The sequence below is a fragment of the Cryptomeria japonica genome, chromosome 2 (assembly GCF_030272615.1).
Source record: "Cryptomeria japonica chromosome 2, Sugi_1.0, whole genome shotgun sequence".
Lineage (NCBI taxonomy): Eukaryota > Viridiplantae > Streptophyta > Pinopsida > Cupressales > Cupressaceae > Cryptomeria > Cryptomeria japonica.
Genome location: NC_081406.1, coordinates 44,149,297 through 44,172,776, shown reverse-complemented (window position 1 = coordinate 44,172,776; position 23,480 = coordinate 44,149,297). Strand labels below are relative to the sequence as shown.

General features: G+C 36.7%; 1 protein-coding gene across 1 annotated transcript in view; it reads left to right on the top strand.

Moving 5' to 3' along the window:
* LOC131075022 (oxysterol-binding protein-related protein 4B) overlaps positions 1-18,486 on the top strand; it is a 71,745-nt gene extending 53,259 nt beyond the window's left edge. Inside the window, exon 8 of the mRNA XM_059212591.1 lies at positions 18,116-18,486. Within this exon, the coding sequence (XP_059068574.1) occupies positions 18,116-18,358 (243 nt within the window). The 3' untranslated portion in view covers positions 18,359-18,486. The remainder of the gene's footprint in view (positions 1-18,115) is intronic.
* The last annotated feature ends 4,994 nt before the right edge of the window (positions 18,487-23,480 follow it).

Genomic DNA, 23,480 nt, shown 5'->3' with positions numbered 1-23,480 from the left:
GTGCTGCATCTTTAACCCACTCTATTTTGACTAGCATAAGGAAAGTTCATTAGTCTTGTAAGGTAAGAACAATATCGTACCCTCCATACATAAACTGTCAAAGAGATTTTTCTTACTGGCTAGTCCTCCCAATGTCGTGCAGAGAATCAGGACAGTGACATGATACATAGGTCTTATTATAATTCCTTGGAGGTTCTCAGCATTTCAAGATTGAAATTAAATAAATTCAGTTGAACTGAAGCAGAAGAAAATATATTTTTATTAATTATAAATTTATAAACAATACAATGGGCTTTGATTATAGTGAGGCCAATACCCATATTTGTTGTCTTGAATTATGGACCCCTAATTGGTAGCAAATGAATCCATTATCAAAATTCCTGCCACAATCTGCTAAAATCACAATAGCAGGAAGACAAGATGCTTCTACTGAAGAACTGTCTATTCAAATGCAATTCCAAATATTCAAAACTCAAGAACTCCAAGTTCAAAAGTATACAAAAAAAATCTACTTGAGAACTATTGGAACTTCCCGAAGCTTCTTATTCTTGCTTACACTGCTCCACTTTAAAGAAGACTGTCACAAGAGTGGTAAGATCATGAAAGGGAGTGTTTCAAAACAAACCAATTAAGGGCAACCTTTTCCTCTGGCATGTTCAATCCTTTTATTATTGCTAATCTATTCCAACCAAAAGTGAGTCTGGATCACTTCCTAACAGTCGGTATGTTCAAGATCACAAGCATTGATGTGGTAAAATCTGGGTTTCCTAAAGTTAGCAGGTTCTTTTCTATTTTAGTGTTGATGTCACTACAACAATTAAGTTGGAAACTGATGCAAAAATGTCATCTGCTGGACAAACTTAAAATTGGAAAGAAGTATATCTTTTCTCTGGGTCAAGTTAAGGAGTTTCATTCTTTGATGGTTGAAATTTTCTTGTCTATCCTTGCCTTACTACGATTAATCATTATTCTAGGGTCAATCAATGCATAAATGCCATCTTCCTCATAATAGATAATATATAAAAAAAATGAGATGACCGTTGGGCAGCTACGACCAATTGTAAGCTTGTCCAATATAAAATCCAAGAGTATACTGTATACTTTTAGGCCTCACTAATATGTATCATCATGATCAAATCATGTACAGAAATAGGACCTGTGAAGCTTATAGAATTGAGCATAGCAGATAATATACCATCCATATACCATCCCCATTTATTATCAATATTGGATTTAGATAAAATCCTAACTTAGTTTTGAGTCAAGCTAAAAAATATCGCGCTTTATGCCTGAAATTTTCCTCACTTTTAAATTAATATTTATTTAGTTCTAGTTTATAATGAAAAATTAGAATCAAAATCATATTGATGTCCACCAATTACCAAAGCATTTCCATAGTGGGTACATGGTATTGTAGTACAGGGATGAGATTAAAAGCCAACACAAGCACTCACAAAGGAGAAACTCCTCTAGAACTATTCTGAATCGTAGAGGCTCTCTATTATCTCAAAATAAAGTTATTATAATGGAGAAAGGGAAAAAGAGAATCCAAAATACCTAGAAAGGGGCCAAAACTTGATGGATGGTAGTTCAGATAGGAGGTATACACATTTCTGGCTCAATTTCTATTCTGATGACATAAGCAGTCTTTAAAGGCAGAACTGAAAACCAAAGAACTAAGAAACAAACCAACAAAGACTAATGAACAATTGTTACCTTAATATATAAACTAGAATGGATATTCTATACATTAGACATCAACATAAAAATGTAATAAAAGAAATGAATGTTGTAAACTTGTAAATCAATTAACTAAACTTGTAATGTATAATAGAGAGTGAACACCATGCCTGCAACTTCAATGGAAAATACAGTCCTAGGCCACTTGGGAAAATGACCAGCCAGAATCTCAGTGGTTTCAGTCCCTAAGAGCTCTTAACACAGCTCTCTCACAAGTCAAATTAGCTTGCAATGGCAAACTATTCATTAGTAACTATGAAATTCTACAACTTCTACCAATTCCCTACATAAGCTCCTTCAAATCTCTCACAGTTAATGTATATTTTCATTTACACTAGCTTAGTTATGCCTCACAAATCTATAGAAAAGTCTAGAAGTTGCTAGAAGTAAGAAGAAGAAGAAAAAGAATTTGGATGCCATCGGAGAACAATTTACCTCTTTCAAACACAGGGTTGTTTTAATACTGCCTCTTTTTAATAGTTTTTGTCCAAATTTTGGAAGCCATAACTTTACCACATGAGCTTGAAATGAAGCAGCATTTTTTAATTTAAATTGCATAATTGATCAAGAGGAATCTAAATATGCAATAATATTCAACGTTTGGTGCCATCGAAGACCTGTTTGAACTTGCAACACAAGTGTCCTCTAAGTTGTGATCTCTTTTCCATGGAGTCTAAAACAATACTAGCTCCATTTATGAATCACACCTCCCTGATATAGAGGCATTTGATCCCCCAAAGCCATAGAGACTCAAAACAAGAGGGATACTTCTTTTGAAAGATGACATGGCTGCCATCTCACCTTGCACTAATCCGACCAAGATTGGAAAACCTTTGTTTTCAATAGTTTGAATGATTTGTGTTGACGTGTATTTTGTACAAAATCATACACAGAATAAAATACCCAAAGGCATCTTATCCTCTCTTGATTAAAGTCGCTAATTGCTGAAGATTTCGCAAGAAGGATCAGTTAGGATGACTCCAATGTTCTTTTTAGTAGGGTCTCTACATGTGGATAAGCACCAGTGGTCGTTGTGATTGCTGTGTCATCAAGGGGCCTTACGTTGCCGAAGATTTTGCTAAACTAAACAAGCTTTTCAAAAAAAATCAAAAGGATAGGGTTTGCAAGAGGTCCAATCTAGTCTAACCCTAAGAATGACTCAATGTGGACAAGACTCGGTGAGATTCTACCAACTTCAATATTGCCATAAATTAACAACTTAATTGAAATTGATGCGATCTTCTAAGGTAACAAATGATTTTTCAATACATCAAAGACCAAGGACACTACCACGAAGGTACATATCCAAGATACAACAATGATTGAAGGTTTAAACGATTCAAATATCTCCAGTCGACCACACAAGGCGTTCCTACAATCAGCAAGAAGCTACTGGTTTGGAAAACGAATCCTACCAAAGATCAAGTCCAACACTTTGTCCTTCGAATTAACACACTACTTCGATTGAGAATGATTCAAGGAAAATGAACAACCATGAAGATAACCAAAAGAATTGCAACAAAACACCATAACTTCAATATTTCATTGATCTCAAAGCCATCATGTACAACAATTGCTTGAATTCCTTTCTCAAAGCTCAATCTTGCTACAAAAGTAAATTGCTTCTAAACTCTAATCTCTCTAATACATCAATAATTTCTAACTCTCTCTAATTTCTAATTTTTCTCCATTTCTTCCCTGAGCTTATCTTTCAACGCCTCAAACGAATCGGTGGCATCATCTAGTGTCTGCTCGGCTGTGGATGGACCTAGCTCAAATGTCTCTATATCATATTCCTCTGCTAGGATCTCACCTTCGTACTTGTCCACTACCGGTGTAGCTATCTGTAACTTTCTGGATCCAGTCTCATCTCTAATCATCTTGGACATCTTGGTAGCCTTCCTCTTCTCTGTCACTTCCTGAGAATGTCCAACAAGGCTCTCTAAATCAATCACATTGTCTTCGTCCTCGATCACAATCACCTTCGTTAATCTTTCCTTCAACCAATCTGGGATAGCCGATCTTGTCTCTTTAACCTGTATCTCCTTATGCAATGCTTCTTCTTCTCTAGGAGGAGATGTTACCTCGTCATTGTTCTTGTCTTCATGTAACTCATAATCTTGGAGAGATCCACCTGGTGACCCTTGAGATGCCTGTCCTTCTTTATCATTCTGTACCATTGACTCCATAGAATCTTCCACTTCAAGTGTCCTCTTCTCTTGTCGGGAAGATGTGCCGGATGAACGATCTCGGTTGGCCCCTTGCTTCTTCTTGGAAGATTCTTTCTTCTCAGGTCTCTCTTTTCTCTTCGAGCCTCTTGGATGGAGATCGCCTTCACTTGCGCTTCGAAGGTTGCCTTCACTTGCATTTCTGGGATTAGGATTACCCTCACTTACACTAGCTCCACCTTCGGCTGGTTTCTCTTCCAAAGTGAAAGTCATAGCTATGCCTTGCTCTCTCAACTTCTGATGCTGCACATCAACCCATCTGCGAGTACAAGACAAGACTGAAGCCATCAAAGCATCTAGATCCACGACCTCGGGCTCATTCCAATCTAACCTTACTGATTTGCTTTCTTGGTCATAGGATGACTGGAGATGTCTGCCACTGTCCTGAGCTTGGTCGGCCACTCTGTAAATCTTGCATTTCCTGATGAAATCCAAAGGCAATCTAGAATGCATCTTTCTTTTCACTTCAAGATCGTCTAGGAGATTCATCATAAAATCTTCTATCTGAAATTCATGCTTAAACTTCCTACCGACTGTCTCCTCTATATATCCATGTGGATCAAAGCTTTCTCTCAAAGCAAAGAATGAAAAAGAATACAAAGCTAACTCCTTCTCTGCGTCATCCATGGCTAAAGCATTAGGACATACCTCAACTGAATTGCCTAAGATGATAGGTACAGGAACTCCATTTCCATGTCTGTGTCTGAATGCCTTCGCATAAGCTGCCAATTGTCTTGTTACCTCAAGTAACACTATTCTGTCTATCGGATATCTCGGCAACATGTATGGAGGTGAAGGACATCCATGAACTCTGATATAAGTAAACTTCGGAAATTGGATAAACCAAGCACCGTACCTCTTTACTAGTTCCTGTGCATCCTGAGATAATCTGTTGTGAATCCCGCCTTGCAACGTCCTCGTGATGTTCATAGTGAAGGTATCATTAACTAACTTGTAGTTGCTTCCTGGCGGATGATGCAAATGAACATAGGAATCACAAACCCTGACCTCGCCGGGTCCTCTTCCAATCACTCCTCTGTGAGGTAGTCCTGCGTACTCAAAGCTCCTGATTAAGGCATATATGACGTATGAACTCATGTGGAAGGACTTGGTAGCCTTGAGTCTCCTCAACTGTACGTCCAAGCAATGGCTAATCATTCTAGCCCAATGAATTGTTCCTTTTCCCTGAACTATCACCTGGATAAAGTAGAACATCCACCTCTCAAAGTAGAAGGCTTGAGGAGCTCCCGTGACTCGGTTGAGCATTGTAATCAAATCTCTGTACTCCTCTTGGAAATCGATCCTATGTGGTGTGTTCGGGATCTTGCTCAGGCGAGGACGACTCTTGAGTAACCAGTTCTTGTTGATGATGCTTAAGCAAGCATCTGGATCATCTTCGTACATGGACCTGGCTCCTTCTATGCTCTTGTAGACCATATCTCTGTGCTCTAGAAGATGGAAAGCCTCACTTATAGCTTCCTCTGAAAGATACGCCAAAGTGTTTCCTTCCTTGGACACGATCGTTCTGGATTGAGGATCATAATGACGAGCACACTCGATCATCAACTCATGGCACTGTACTGCTGGAGGGAAGCCGGCCGCCTTGATGATGCCACTTTCAATTATCCTCCGGGCGACAGGTGATGGCTTGCCAATGTAAGGGACCTCTCGAAACTTCTTCGTACTGAAGTTACCCAAGTTGGTATCTCCAACGTTGCTCCACTTAGACACGATCTTGGTCTCCACTTCTTCGGTCTTTTGATCTTCCTTCATGAGAGCTGGACGACTGGTGGATGCTCCCGCCTTCGGGGTCGCCATACCTACACAACATTTCATAATAAGAAACTAGATTTTGCAATGTATAACATAGATTAGATATTAATTTTAGGAAACTTCATGATAAGTCCTTGAGTTATCATTTCCTAAAAAACGATTGAGCCACTGAGATTCAAAATTTCAAAATTCAAAATTTAAGGCAATGACGATCAAAATTCAAAATAAGGAATCACATCGCCATACCTTATTTGAGAGCTAACTCTAAAATGCAAAATGAAGAAAATCGCCTAGGCAAAAAATTAATTTGAAGCCTTCCCACGTGATCTCTCTTCAAATGAACGTCCTCTTTAGTAATTCGCCACCTTTGGAAGGGGTCTTCAATGTCTTGATGATAGCAAATTCGCCTCACCTCCAATCAAAGTTCGTATTCCCCTTTGATGATATTTGCACCACTTTGAATAGAAACTCGCACTTCTCCTTTATGAAATTCGCTCCTCTTTGTCCTCTCAAAATCGCATATGAATGAAGGTGAAATGATGATTTGAAAACGAAATTATCACCCTCCCTTTATAGGCGCTTACCCTTACAACTACCTCAAGGCCGACTTTGCAAAATAAGGCAATTTTAAAACAATTTATAAATAAAACCAAAGGCCGACTTTGTAAGAAGTTAAATCCAAGCGCTCAAATTCGATTTTTAATTAAATTAATAATTAATTAATTAAATGCCTTTGTTTATTAATTCGATTTTTTAAAAGGGCAAAAATTAATTAATAAATGCTTTGCGCTATTTTTTTAAATGCTATCTTTAATTAAATTTATCGATTTTTAGCATTTAATAAAATTCAAAAATGATTTAGCGCCAAAACTTGGAGAGGTGGAAAGATACAAACCATATCGCTCTGGTCCCTGACTGAGGGACAGGAGCGAACTTGCATTTTAGCCTTGATTCTTTTGCCTTTGACTTTCAAAACCTCCATCTTCACGTTGAAACTGGCATGTTTGCTGGGAATTTCAAACTTGGTTAACTTGACTTTGTGGATGAGTGCCTTTTGTGACTAATATCGCCCTGGTCCCTTGATGAGGGACAGGAGCGAACTTCCATTTTAGCTCAATTTTGCGATCTTTTGACGTTCACTTTTTTCTTGTCACCTTCCAAATGATGTTCTCGATCTTGTGTACTCTTGCTTTGTCATGATTTTGAAGGAAAATAAGTGGTTTGATGAAAATCGCCCTGGTCCCTGATTGAGGGACAGGAGCGATCTAGCATTTTGACTCAATTTGATCACCCTTTGACGTTTAACTACTTCTCATATCATCTTCTCAAAACACCTTAGACCCTGTGTAACCTTGTACGTCCTTGACTTGGCGTGATTTTTGAAGGAATTGGCTAGTGAAATGAATATCGCCCTGGTCCCTGACTGAGGGACAGGAGCGAACTAGGGTATAGAGTATAAATCCTTCATCATATTAACTTGCAATTATCTCCAAGGCTCAAAATGATGTTCTTTACTCCCTTTCAAACATCTAAAATGTGAATGGCAACCCAAATTTGGCCTCATTTGAACATTTCGCTCTGGTCCCTGACTGAGGGACAGGAGCGAACTTAAGCATATAGTGCAATTCCTTCATCTTTGGCGGTCCTTGCAACTTCGTTCTTCGTCGATACACCTCAAAATGTCCTTGCCAGCTTGTATCCTGACTTAGAGTGGTTTAAACTTGGGAGGAAGGCAAGATAAATACCATTTCGCCCTGGTCCTTGACTGACGGACAGGAGCGAATTTTCACTTATAGGCTCCATCACACTTTGCTAACTTCAAAAATTATCTTCAATAGACTCGTTGTGCACCTTTTCATTCATCCTTGGCCGGGAGTTTGTTCAAACTTGGCGAGAAATTGACCTAAGGCAAAAATCGCTCTGGTCCCTGACTGAGGGACAGGAGCGCCTAGGCCAATTTGAGTCTCCTATTGATGTCTTGTAATCTTCAATTTGTCTTCAACGGGTTCATTTCATCCTCCTTTCTTGCTTCAAACTCAAAACTTGCTTGATCTTTGCCCAAAACATGCCTCATGAGGAAATTCGCTCTGGTCCCTGGGAGAGGGACGGGAGCTACCACTGAATTTCGCCCTGGTCCCTGACTGAGGGACAGGAGCGAATTAGCTTCTAGGTCCAATTTTCTTCACTAAGGCACTTCCAAATTATATTCAATTGATGAAACATATCTCCTTTGATCTCCTCAAATCGTCAAATTGTTCAAATCCAACAAGGACAAGGCAATGTTTGATTTTGAGCTCCGGTCCTCCACTGAGGGACAGGAGCGATTTTTGCTCCTGGCACACTTCCATGCTTGTGAAATTCTTCAAATTATATTCAACGGAAAGAACATGCCTCCCCTTATCACTTCCAATTCGAAATCCATCTTGATCCTGCAGAGATAGTAAGATCTTGAGAAACAAGCTCCAGTCCTTCACTGAGGGACAGGAGCGATTTTGCTCCTACAGGCCAAAATATCAAGATTTTGGGAGTTTAATCACTTCACAAGGCAAAAACAAGTCATTTCCAATGCCCGGGATCAATTATCAAAATTTTCAAAATTTGGTCAAAATTACTCAATCAGACAAAAAATCAAAATCTCATCATTCACACTTAGACAAATTTGGACTCTGTATTCAAAATTCCAATTGAAACTAGACCAACTCACTTAGCCTCTGGCGAATTTACTTTATTCAAAATTGCATCCTACGAGAGGAAGCTCAAAAAGCCCAAAATTGGACTGGACTCTGGCCTGAAAACATAGTAACAGAAACCCTAAGGCTTGACCCTGGTCCAGACAACTAACAAACTAAACCAAAACCCTAAAAAGCAAAGCGAAAGGCGAGCAAAAACGAGCAAAAAGAGGGGGTCCCCATTTAAATGGGGCGATGTGTGAAATGGTCACAACAATTTGTCAATGCCAGAAAGCTTGAACATGAAGGAACTTGATCATCATTTGTTCTTTTCTCCAAGGGGATAATCTTGGTGCTTTTTTCAATGTCCTCCCTCCATGAAGATTCAGGGTCTCAAATTGTTTCTTCTTCCCTCTATAAAAAAACAACATGAAGCTCTTGCCACATTTGACTAAGTGGTACATGTTTGCCCTCCAATAATAGACAATTCTGTCAAAACATGTAGAGGATGCCAAACACAAGTCCACATACATCCAAAGGAACATCATGTACAACCAATATATCATCAAATTTGGAATTAACAACAAATTACAATCTATATTGTTTACTCATATGCAAATTAGCATCTTCTATGATACAATCCAAATCATAAAGCTTGGGGTTTTGATAAGTTACCAGAGTAAGTTTTCCAACCAGATATTAGACATATGATTGGCTTGTGAACGGAAATCAAAAGGCGGATCAATCTTAATACCTTTAACTTGAATTTGATATCAATCAATGCTTCATATGCCAAAAAAGCAAAACCAACCTTCTCTATAGTGCAAGAAATTTTAGAATTCAACTCAGAAGTAAAATCAATCTCTTTACCCTTATTAATTACTATATTCTTTTCATTATTAGTAGGGATACAATTTTTCTTACCCTTCTTACCTTTCTTATGAGGGTCCTTTGGATGTAACTTCTAACAAGATGAATCCAGATTCCAGTTAACCATCTTTGCCGCACTGGTCATAATGAAATGCAGATTACTTCTTGGTATTTGTGGAATTTACCTTCTTTATCTTGGCTTCAGCTCCATTTATCTTTGGAGAGGATGGAGGATTATCTACTTCAAGATAGTGAGCATGGGCAAATGTCTCTGCTATGTCCACCAGTTTGGACAGCAACACAGGCCTTTGAAAATGGCTATGAAGGCCTTAAATGTACTTCATCAAGATCTCCTCATATTTCACATCTTTCTCCATTTGGACATCCCTTCTACAAAATTCACTAGTGTACTCTTACCCACATTTTGTGTCTCTGGAAAATATGATAAAATGTTTCTCAATCAACTTATTATATTGATACCATGTGGCATAAACTAATTGAAGCTTGCTTTCTCAAAACCATAGAATATAAGAGACTTTCAAACCAAGTTAATATATGCTTTACTAATCTCAACTTAGAAAAGGAAATCCTTTATTTCCAAAGTAAGGGAATGCATGCTAAAGTATATCTTCATTGTGCTAACCATTGGTCAAGTTTCTATCACCCAAATCTCCTTCGAATTGTAGAATTTGAATCTTAGCCTCTGTTTTGAATAGAGGTGTATTTGGAAGACTTATCTCACCATGTGAAGACTCTTTGGCTCCACTCAAGTGCATTTTCCCCTTACCCTTGGCAGCTTCTAAAAAGCACATCTTATCCACCAGAGTCTTCATTAAGCTCTTCCTAGTCTCCTATTCCTAGTCTCCTTTCACTAAGATAGGCTTGTACTGTCAACTTTCATCTTCTAGAACCTTGCTTCTACACCTAAGAACTCTTCGCCTCTTTCAATGCTTCGGAGTTATTTTCCACTTATGGGATTCAATTTCTCTTTGCAAAGGTAAGAAATCTCCTCAACTCAATCTTGCTGTGGGCATGAACTTGCAAAATCACTCACAACAACTTCCACAAAGTGACTGCTTCAATATCAATTGGTTTGTAAATGAGGATGGATATTCCATACACTAGACATCAACATACAAATTTAATTAAAGAAAAGAAATGTTATACACTTGGCAACCAATTAACATGCACAACACTAATGTAAGCAAACACCAAGCACAATTAAGAAGACAAAGACTTTGCTTGGAGGAAACCACATTATGTAGAAAACCCCAGGAAAATGTGAGCTACAACTCACTTGGAATCCACAAATTCAATGGCAAATAAACTGCCTAGGGTACATAACCAGCCTGAATCGCAGTGATTTCAGTCCCTAAAACTCTAACACAGCTCTCGCATGAGTCAAATTACCTTTCAATGGAAAACTGTTCACTAGGAACTACGAAATCCTATGCATTTCCACCACTTTCGTTCATAAAATCCCTCAAATCCCACTCAATTGATGTTTATTTTCATTTACAATAGCATATTTATGCTTTACAAGCCCATATAGAAGTCCAATTGTAATGTCCCCATTTTGAAATGGCATTTAATCTAGGTTGTTGGTTCGGGTTCGAAGAACCGGTACGCCGGTACGGCAAAATTTTGAAAAGGGGTTTGGGTTCATTATATATATATATATATATATAAGCAGCTTATAAGCATGAATTAAGATTAGCATGTCACAGCATCATATAAACAACAAAACAAAACATAACCTTATAATCATAGCATCATGATCATACCGTAATAGCATCATATACATCAAGTTTAATATCAAAATGACAAAATATTCAAGTATTATTGTTTCAACTTTCAACAATTTAAAGTTGAATCATCAAATGGATTCTCTAAATTTCTAATTCTTCCTCCTCCTCCTCCTCCTTATCATTGACATTGACATTAGATGAGCCAATGCCACTTGCACTTGCACTATAAGTTTGCTCGGTATCCGAGTCATCAAGTGTTAATGCAAGAAGCTGAGAAGCGGGAGCATCCAAATCAGTATGCTCTGGCTCTATATCACACATCTTCATTTCCCCTTGGGTGTAGTCACGTTGTTTGTGTGAAAGAAGACGTAGGTTGGAATGCACATATACTAAATTCTCCACTCTTTTTGATAGCAACCTATTGTGCTTTATTGAGTGGATGAAAGAGTATGTGCTCCAATTTCTTTCTGAAGCAGATGAACTAGCAATCTATGAAGACAAAGTAAACAGTTAAAGTTATACATTTTCAAAATTAAAATTAAAAATTACTAGCAACCTATGAAGACAAAGTAAACTATAAATAAACTTGTTATAAATTTTAATTAATTAAATTTACTTGTGATAAAACTTTGATAGCGAGGGGTTGTAGGTGTTGGAAGCATGCGCCATGGAAGTGCCACCAACTATGACCATCCTTCTTGGATCTATGGCGAAGAGCATCAACACTTAGACCATTCCCATTTGCAAATTCTATGAACTCATTTGTAACAGTATCTCGCAAATCATCATCCGGATATAGTCTAAGAAATGCTGCCTTGTACCCATTAGATACTTCTAGATCTCTGCATGGTGGAATCCTTCTTGGTTTATCAAGAAATTGATTGCTATAATACTTTGGTGTCAAGGCATAGGCAAGAAGATGCAAAGGAGTGGTCATCTTATTCCACCTTTCAACAACAATTGCTTCCACTTCTTTGAAGAATTTCTCATTGGGGTCTTTCTCTCTTGCATTTATAGCGCACTTCATTTTTTCAAGCATTGAGTCAATGCCATCATAAATCTCACCAATGCAAGGCCTATCCATGTCGTTATAGCGAATCATGCTCATATTGGGCTCAATGATACTAAGGAGATATGTCACAAGATCCCACCATTTCTCATTCAATATTCGGTCCCTAAGTTTTGCTGCCCTCTCACTGCTACTCTGCTTCCATATAGTCCAATTGGTGCTGATCACCATATTGCATAGTGCCACTCTAACTTTCACAAGCCGTCTTAAGACGATTGTGTTTGATGCAAAACGGGTCTCAGCAACCTATAACACAAATTAATGCCAAAATGATTAAAAAATAAAGCCAAACTTTAAAGAAGAATACACAATATAGCTTACACAATGATATTATGAACATTAAAAATTAAAAAAATTAGAAAATGTAAAATTAAATTACTATTTCACTTACCTTCAATAGCTCCAAATTCGAAAAGGATCTAAAAATCCCTTGAGACATGTGGTGGTTTGTGATGAACATTTGGATGTCCTCAGCCTCTGCATACACATCTCTGATCCATTTTATTTTAGTCCCAATCATTTGTAGCATAAGATTGAGTGAATGTACCGCACAAGGTGTCCAAAAGATGTGATCATAGCATTCCTCAACCAACATTGTCCGTTATGACTTGGACAACATTGCAGGGTCCCACTGACTCAATGGCGGAGATGAAAATATTTGCAATAAATTGGCCATCTTTTACTTGGCCCTCACAATCCATAGCTTTCAAAAACATTGGCCCTTTAGGGGACACCGCTATGACATTGATCAAGGGATGATTTTTAGAATCTTTCCACCCATCTGAAACAATTGATACACTTGTCTCGGCCCATGAATCCCTTATGGGTTTCAGTGCATCTTCAACCCCCTTCACCTCTTTCTCCACTAATGTTCCACGTACCTTCTAGTTCTCATAACCTGGGTCCTTATACCCTCTTGGAGCTTCATTAACACTTTTCAACAATTGCTTCCAATATGGGGAGCGAACAACATTGAAAGCCAATCCATTTGCATATATGCACCTTGCTACATCTTGGTCAGCAATGTCTCGACTCTCATTTTGAAATGCGGTTTCTAAAGGCCCCTTTGTTCTTTTGCGTGTCAAGGGTGCTTCACTTTGAGGCTCAATTGTGGAAAAGAAGGGGTGGTTTTCTACTACAACATCGGGATTGGATGGGGCTTGCATTCCCCTTGTTTTCTTTGGTGCAGTTTGATTCAATCTTCGGGCTTCTCTCTCTTCTGCCTCCTCATGCTTACTAATATATTTCATCACCATCTCATCTGGTATAGGTTTACCATCTTTTCCAAGACATTTTTTTTATGCCTCTTCCTTTTATTCCACACAAATGGCCTACCACCTGATAATATGAACTATTACGTTCCATACCACATCCTTGGCATCTCCAACGAAATCCCCCACCTCCTGGAAGTGGTTTTATAATGTCAACATACTTCCATAGGGGAGAATTCGGATCATTTCTTTGTTTTGATTGTTCATTGCCAATGGAGGAAGAGGTAGATGCCATTCTAGTTCCTATGGCAAGAAATAATATGAACATATTCAAAATAAAAAACAAAAACAAAATAATGAAAAACAATTAATGTTTCATGTTTGACAATTCGTAAAACAAAAATAGTTGAAAAAAAAAGTTCAAAAACCTACCTCTTGCAGTCAATGGGAGCTTGCAAATGTGTGGAAATGATGCTGCAACACTTGTTGAAGCTTCAAAAATCAGTCTTCAACTCCTATTTGATCTTGGAAGCCAAATTTTGTTCACCCTTTCTTCAACCTGCTAGCAACACAAATGAGGAGAAATGAGCCAAGTTTATGTTTTATAAGTCACTTTTAGGTTTTTTTTTTCACTTTTTCATTGGCGGATTTTAAAAAAAAAAATTTGCACATAAAATGTATTTTTGGGTCGGCCGGCTGTCCGGGTTCGACCGAGCTAGGCCCGTGGAAAATGGACACTGTTCGAACCACAGCCGGACTGGACCCGAACCTAAGGCCCGTGGAAAATGGACACTGTTCGAACCACAGCCGGACTGGACCCGAACCTAAGACCCGGATCAGACCAGGACCAGGGGTCTGAGGGGGTGAACCCAATATGCTAGCATTTAATAATAAATGCTGATCATAAAATTAAAATTAAACACAATAAAAATTAAATTAAAATTAAAATATAAAAAATTAAATTAAAATAATTAAAATTTAGTTAAGTTTAATGAATGGTCAAAAGGCATGAATTGAAAAGTTATGACTCCCTCAAACATGAGATATAAAAGGGAGAAGTCCAAAAGGAATGGAGGGATGTCGAGAAAGGAAGAAAGAATGGACCATGTGAATAAGGAAGGATTATGGGAAGAAGAAAGGAATGGAAAGTAAATAGGGAAGTGACTCTTTCAAAAGGGTAGAAATTATGAAGGGTTGTACTCTTTCAAAGGGTGCTAATTGTGAAAGGTTGTGACTCTTGCCAAAAGGTAGACATTATGAAGAGGTGTGATCTCTCCCTCACATTGGAAGATATAAAGGGGGATAAAGACAAATGGAATGGAGGGGAATAAAGTGGAATTAGAGGAGATCTAGAGCAGATTCAGAGCAGAAGTATATAGAGGGATCTGAAATAAGATTTGAGAAAGGTAGAAGAAAAATATGATATGCAGATCTAGAAGAAGAAGATATGGAAATCTTAAATGGGATATATGCAGATTTGAAAAGCAGAAAAACAGTAAAGACAGATTTGACAAGTGGGAGATAGGTGAAGATTAAATAAGTAGTAAAAGGGCAGAAGTTGTTGCCAAACAGATGTATCTTTTTATATTCAAAGGATGTGACCCTTTTTTTCCATGAAGGGTATAAAGTGAAGGAGACATCATTTGAAGAAGGATGGAACCAAGAAGAAAATCAATGCATCCATTCAAGAGAGCATCAAACTTCATAACTGATTTCAGAATAATAAAGAGAGGAAGCCAGCAGACTTGATAATAGTAAGGGGAAGATTTAGGGCAATCCCAAAAGGGGACATTACACCAATAGTCAAAGAAAAGAAGAATTTGGAATGCCACACAACATTTTCGACACAAAGTGAATCCACTTCTTTCTATTAGTGGGCAGTTTGGGGCAGTTCCAAAATCACCACCGATACTCCAAACTACCACTTTCTGGCAGTTTTTATCCTCCAACTTGTGGAATTTTAACATACTAACTCAAAATGAGGTGCTGTATATTTTTAAATTGCATATTTTTTTGAGAGTAATGTTAATATGCAAGAATATACATATTTTGGTACCATCAAAGACCTGTTTTTGGTTTTTGGAGTTGCAACACAAGTGTCCTCAGAGCTATAATCACTTCACAATGGACTCTTCAACAATAGCGGATCCATATATGGATCATACCTTGCCCAATACATTCTGCTTGGTAAGAATCTTTAAAGCAAAGACTAAACCATGAGCACACAAAATGATCAAGAGTCAAGACTATGGAGCCCATATTGAAAGGCTATACTCCTCAGCTGCATCCCACATGCAATGCTTCTTCTGCTTCCACTGTTATATAGAGCTGCTGTTGCAGTTGACTTCCAGCGCCTTGCAGGCTCAGATGGGGGTGCCTATTTTTCCCATGTAGGTTACTGAAAATTTGGAATAAGGCCTCAGAAGTACAGTTTTTCATTATGCTCACTGATTCACAAAATTCCTGTGCTTGCGTAATGGTGGATTGTTGAATATGAATTTATAGGCATTTGCCAATATATGGTACTCAATTGTACCATTCAAGTTCCCAATGACCAAAAAGTCTTTCAGTTCCTCTTTTCAGAAATTGATAGTGAGTGTACCTTATTTTATGTTATGTAGATATATGTTAAGCTCATGTCTACATTTTTGATACAAAGGGAAAGTACATATAGCAGTACGGTCTTATACCAAGAAGATCAAGCAAAAATGATGTCTTCTGCCAATAAAATTTATGTAAAGATAAAGAAAAGAAAAAATCTTCATTTAAGTGTAAAATCAGATCAAACTAATTACAGTTGCTCAATGATCGGCAAAGCTTCATATGAGAGTGACATGATGTGCAAATTGCAGCTAATAATCTCAAAAGCCTTTCAACAAGTCTATTTGGTGGTTATTCAACAACGATTGTAGATTTGAAGACCACAGTTTGTGGAACCATTTTGTTTGAAAACAGTACTTTGTCTGCTGAATAGGTCAAAATTGCATATCCATATATCAGGGCAGTCTAGGCAGCAACAACATACATAAATTTCATTTATTTTTACAGAACTTGTCCCATTTTAAAGCTCCTGAGAAACATATATTCGGTCTGTGTTGCCAAATAGAAGTATCTAAGGCTGATTTTACAAGCCCATTTTCCATACAACCTACAATTATGAAATCCATGAGTTGATGAGTGCTTGAGATAAATTTGAAACTTTTTTGTCTCTTTTAAGCTTCCACAGATATTTTGTGTCTATCAGAGCAGTTACAATTGAAACCTCTGACAAAATTTTACACGAGTCTTTCCCTATGCTTCCATATTTCGAAAAAATGCCAAACAGTGAACTCAAAACTCCAAACCCTACCAAAATTTGTTTTCACTAATCATTGGATGGATCTGTATAACTTCTTCCAAAGCTCCCATTTTGGTACATGCAAGGAGGATGCTGACAAAGGTTGCGTTGCTTTAAAAAGCTCCAAAGGCATCTGCAAATATCCTCTTTTGCTAGTTATTTTAAGGGCCACAATGCATTGTCAAAAAGGATGAACTCAGGTGTCAATCATCAGGGCTTTCATGGTAGAGACATGTTCAAATCAAAACATCACCATTATTTTCCAAGGTCGAATAAGAACCACTACAGAGCTGAACTGCAACTGTTAGATTCTCCTTTGAGTAGCTTGTATTCCAAGATTTACGTGGGTATATATTTTTTACCTAAGGATGTTGATTTTGGCTTGACACCAACTAATTGCATTTGCTAACAGAGGGCTTACTCATGAGTCCAAATTTGGTAAATTCCAGAAGATGCTAACAGAGTAGAAGAGTTTACATCTGCCGATATCATTTCCTAATATACGGTATTGTTTACAGTTCATACATGATTCCTTTGCTTGAATCATTACTCAATAACCGTATTTCATTAAAATGGACCCATTTTTAACATACATAGCCATCATGGCAGTCATCAGTGCAACTGTCTAAACCAAAACCATATTATAAATAGATAAGGATCTCCATACCCTGATCCAAAGCATCCCTTGGCACATAACTTCTTGTGAAGTCTTTGCTTGTATATGAGTGCTCAGAAGATGTATTGCAAAATGTGTTCTGTATGGTATACATTCTTAATTGAGTATTTTCTCCTACCACAGCCAGGAATAACTATCATTCTATTTGAGACTAGGTAATGAGAGGCCATTCCTTATTATTAGCTTGGTACAGGTTAAAACCAATTTGCTTCTTTATTCAAGTGGTTGCCTAATGAATTGTGGTGTAATAGTAAGAAATGCTATATTCTCATCCTTAACAATTGTCATTTTATTTCAATAAAAAGGTATAAAAATATTTAGTTAAGCAATATTACAAATTAATATCTAATCAATGCTAAATTTCTGGATCAGATTGCGTGTTAGTTTTTGTATCAATGTTTTGGATCACACTCCCTTATCCATCATCAGGATAGTAGGGAGCTAAGAGAGAGTTAAGAGAGAGTTTTATGTCTCCTAGCTCTAGCTCTCTACTATCCTGATGAAATGTTGATAAAAAACTAACATGCAATTGATCACAATTAGGGATTGTGGAAATCTAAATTAATACCTGATTGTTATAATCATTTTACTTCAACAAATTTATTTAGTATTACATCTTAGAACTAGATATAATTGCTGGAAATCTGATATCCTAAATTAATACCTGATTGTTATAATCATTTTACTTCAACAAATTTATTTAGTATTACATCTTAGAACTAGATATAATTGCTCCCACATCATATGCTTTGATGTATATAAATCAACGCTAACATGTGTATGGATTATGATAGGGAATTGCCCCAACAGAATCAGCTTTGATTTGGTCGGAGGTGAGCAAGGGGATGTTGAAAGGAGATTGGAATAGCGCTGCAGAAGCCAAAGTAAGAGTGGAAGAAGAACAACGAAATCTTAAAAGACAAAGGGAAAGCAGTGGAAGGACGTGGAGTCCAAAGCACTTCATTAGAAAAGGAGATGGATGGGACTATTTGCATACTCCAAGATTTGTTCCACCTGCTCCCATTATTGTACCATAAAATCAAAAGAGATGTCTTGCTGGAAATCGAATAGTGTTTTATGCACCGATTTCTTGAGCATTTTGTCTGAAGTGTTTGTCATTTTATAAGTATACCTTTAAAAATGAAAAGAAATATTTTCAGACCTAGACCTAGATCATTATATGTAGGGTGTATTTATTTTCTTTATATCTGTATGATGCATTTGTAGGAAGCAAATACATCATACAAATACTGATTTAGGTGTAAGGGTGTAAAGATAAATAAACAAATGTATAATTAAGGTAGAATGTATAAATAGGGTTTGAGATTGATTTAGGTGTAAGGGTGTAAAGATAAATAAACAAATGTAAATGTATAATTAAGGTAGAATGTATAAATAGGGTTTGAGATTGAGAAATGTAAGGGTTTAAAAGATAAATAAACAACAAAATAATTATTAGAATGTATAATTAAGGTTTGAGATTTGAGAAATATAAATTGAGAGATTAAAAGGTGCTTGGATTTTTTATGAGGTTGTGTGTTGTTAGCAATGGTGATCTGATTGTGTCGAAATGCTTAAATATTGGATTTAGAATTTTGGTGTCACATCTAGGTTAGAGAATATCTCTGACCTATCCTTTATATCTACCATATCTTTTGACATATTTGCAAATGGTTTTGTCATGTGTTGGGATGGTTTGGTGATTATATCTTTTGTTGCACAACTTTGATTCTTGTGCACTTGTATTGGTACTTATTTTCTGAACTTTGTGGCAATTACCTTGGGGAGTGTGCTGCATGAATGTTGAAGTGTGAAACTTCCTTGATCCTAAGTTGGACTTTTTTATTGTTTTCAAAATGATTTGAAGATACAAAAGATACAAATGCAATATGTGTATGTGTAGTTGTAGTGTCAAAAATCACTCATCTGATAACTTCTATTCTATGTTCACTCGTAGTATTTTTTAAGATGCACTTAGCATGTTTCTAAGTATTAGTTCTCTCACAATGGTAGACAACCTAGATGACCTAGACCACTTGTTTAATCTCTATTAATTTTTTATCTTCTATGAAATCTTGTTCGCACTTGTCCACTTGTTTACTTCCTATTAATTTTTGGTCTTCTATAAAATCTTGTTCACACTTGTCCATGCATGTGAGCCAAATTCCTTGGTATGTTTCAAGATGCGCTTAGCATGTTTCTAAGCTTTAGTTTTCTCTCTCACCATGTACACAACCTAGACCACTTGTTTACTTTCTATTAATTGTTGATATTCTCTATAGTCTTGTTCACACCTGTCAATGCATGAAGACAATTTTTATTTTATTTTTTGAATCACTAACTCAATGCTTCTTTATAAGAAAAAGATTTTATCCTCATTTAACTCTTAATTGAAAATTTCCCTCAGTTTTTGAATTCTTTTATAATTCATTCACCTATTTGTTGTGATTCCTATGCATTCATTTTGGAGCTCCTTCTAGTGATATTCTAGCTATCAACCTATGAACTTCTTCGAAAGCTTCTTATAACTCTTCATAATGATCATGATTACTCTTTTTTGCATAGCTACCATTATTTCTTCTTACATTCTTAATATTAGTAATCTTTACCATATTCTTTCCTCGATGATTCATTTCCTTCACATCCTTCACACAAGAAGGCACTTGTACATGCACATAGAAACTAGTAGCATTTTTGAAAATTTCTAAGCATTTTCTTGTTGTCTATAACATTACACCTAGCTAACATGTTTCAAACTTTAATTGTTTCTACATGGGGGTTGAATTATGTTGGTGTGAATAAGGTATCTAACCTATCTAGTTTAGTAGTAGGTCCTATTCACATGTTAAATTTGCTTCTGGTCTTAGGAATCTTTCTAGAAGGTATTTGTTGTCAATTAGATCTTTCGTATCTTTTGACATTTAGTTCTTGAGTCTTAGGTCATTTAATAATTATCAAGTTAGGTGCCTCATTGTATAGGACTAATTAACTTCTCTTATCCTTAACATAGTATCAGAACTCTAGATTTGCAAATTGCCTAGATTTGAGAGTGATTTGGGCAATGTTCTTATGTTGAGTGTATTTTGAGTTGAAATGAACCTTGTGGTTGAGGGCCTAAAAACCCTCATTTTCATATAATATACTTTAATTTTGGGTGAGAATTGTTTTTTGCCATTTTTGGGAAGGGTTTGCAAATTTGGCAAACATCTTTTTTGTACAGTTTTATGGATTTCGTACACCATGTATAGATTTGTATGAAAGGCATGCAATATACTGAGAGGGGGGTGAACGGGGGAATCAATATATCCCAAATCCAACTTAATTAAACATTAATTTCCATAACTTCTACAAGCATGAACCCTATAACAACAATGTAGCTCTTATAAATCTTCTTAATGATGTTGCAATTAAACAACACATAAAAATGCATCCACACAAAGAACACCAGATATATGTGGAAACCCAAGATGGGGAAAACCACAATGAGAATAACTGCTTGGATCTACTGCCATGATCCAGACTCACAAAAATAACGAATCACTTACAACATGAAGTAAGCACTAACCTACTGAAGACATTGTTGATGTGTGTTTTATGCACTATGCAACACAAAACAAAATACTAAGTATTCTATCCTCTCTTGAAAAAACATCCTCCCAAGAGCTGAACTGCGTGATCAAATGGGATGACTCCAAGGTTTCGAATGTCAAGTCTTGACGTGCTCTTGGATAGACTTAGTGTGTTTGATGTGATTTTGTTGGAATCATAAGGGGACTTATGTTGATACTTGAATGTTTTTGGAACATGGAATTTCACTTAACTTGAAAAACAACAAAAGGAGTAAAGGGTTGAGAAAGTTAATATAAACCTAAGAATGTAAGGAACTATGAATAATATAGTGAAATTCAACTAGATTTTTTTGCCATGCAAAGCAACAACTCCACAAAGATTAGTGCAATATCCTAAGATAAGCGTATGATGTTGAAATCACTACCAACAACATAAACACCATCAAGATGATGCATATCAATGAGCAAGTAGTAATTGAATTTAAGCTTATAAAGAGTTTAGTCAACCACGCAAGATATTTCACCATCGATGAAATATTAGTAGTACGAACATAGGAACTCCACCATTAACCATTCATAAGATCTTCCATCCAGGTAACCAACATGAAAATAAATGAGAAGTAGAGATCATGCAAATTGTTGAATCAACATATGAAGTTCACCATATTTTCAATGAAATTAACATGCTTCTTATAACAATGTCTTGACAACAATCTCATTTCCTCCTACTCTACTCTAACTATTGTTATCTAACTATTGACTATTGTCTATTACTAAACTATTACTATCCACTATTTGTTGGCATATGGACACTCCAATGAGACATTGTGTGTGATTGAAGGTTTTGTCATTGATGGCAACCTTGCAATCCTATGGCACCGGCAAGACATCATACCGGCAAAGCATTATTCAAGCAAGACAGTGCACCGACATCAACAAGATCACTCTACATTGGCACCGGCACCAGCACAGAAGAAAAGATGTATACCGGCACAGAGGCCGACAGGATTTTTTTTGATATGTAATATTTTGTTTATTATTGTAAGCCGACTTGGCAAATTGTAAAATGACTCTTGTATATAAAGAAGATCATTGTAGACAATTGCAAGGTAAGTAAGCGAGCATAAAGAAAATTATTAGGCAGACCTAATGTGCGCATTATAGGTCAAGGGTATATGTAAAGAACAGAGCAAGAACTGGTACTGAATCTAGCATTAGAGATGCTATTATAAAGTAGTACAGATCATTGGATTAGTATAATCCTCATTGTAAGTCAGTTTGACTTCTCACTGAGCAGTGTGCTCTAGGCAATTGGCCTTCCTGCATGTGCAGGCCCCTATTGTAAGTAATATTCTCTTATTGGCCAGTAAGTGAATATTGTGGGTCACAAATCCCACCGAGGTTTTTCCCACACCGGGTTTCCTCATTAAACATCTTGTGTTATGGTGTTCTTTTCATGTGGATGTTTTTTATTCTGTTTATTACATTAATTCTTGCATACCGGTACACTGCTACTTTATGTTCTGTATGTTTTAACTTAAGGAAATTTGACTACCGGTTAGATACTGATTCGCCCCACCCTCTCAGTATCTGTGGGAACCCTAACAATTGGTATCAAAGCCTGGTCCTCTATTTTCAGAAGCCTAACAGCTTGAGGAAGATCTTGACACCGGTAAAGATGGAAAATCTGATGAAGCAACTTGAAGGAGCTCTTACTGACTATGATGCAGAGAAGTTGAAAAATGTCAAATTAGAAGATGATTTAAGAGCAGCTCAGGATATCATTCAGGCACTTCAAGAAAATCTTACTGTTACAAGAAATAAAAGAAGAGAACTTTGTGAAAAATTGCAAAATGAGAATGATGAAAAGGAATCACTTAATGATATGATAAGCAAGTTGAAACAAGAGATCATGACAACAAAAAATGAAATGCAGGATATGACTATGAGATTTTGCAAAGAGATTGAGGACAGAAAGAAGAATGAAGAAGAATTGACCAGAAGACTAAGTGATGCAGCAAATGAGAACACAAGACTTAGCTATGAAAATGACATGTTGAAGACAGATCCGATGCATACTCAGAATGACTCAAATGAACTAATGAGACAAAAAGAAATCTTGGAAAGGGAATTGGAAACTGCAAATCAACATAAAGAAAAATTCAAGAAAAGCTCAGAAGAACTTGGTACCTTATTGAAGAATCAAAAACCCAAAGGTGACACTTCTGGAATTGGATTTGAAGTTGGAGAAAGCTCCGGTACCACAAATAATCAGGATCACAGCAAACCGGTAAGACCACCTAATACTTATAAATTCAATGGAAAATGTTTTAACTATAATAAATATGGTCATAGGGCAAATGAATGTAGATCTAGGAATTATCAGAATATCAATCCTCCCACCGGTCAATGCTCCAAATGCAACAAAGTTGGTCATAACTCTGAAAACTGCAGAATGAATGTAAGATGTTATGTTTGTGGAAGATTTGGACATCTATCAAATCAATGCAGAACACAAACTGGCATAGGTTATGGGAAAGCTATTCAGAAAAATAATGTAACTTGTTATGCATGTAACAAGATTGGGCAT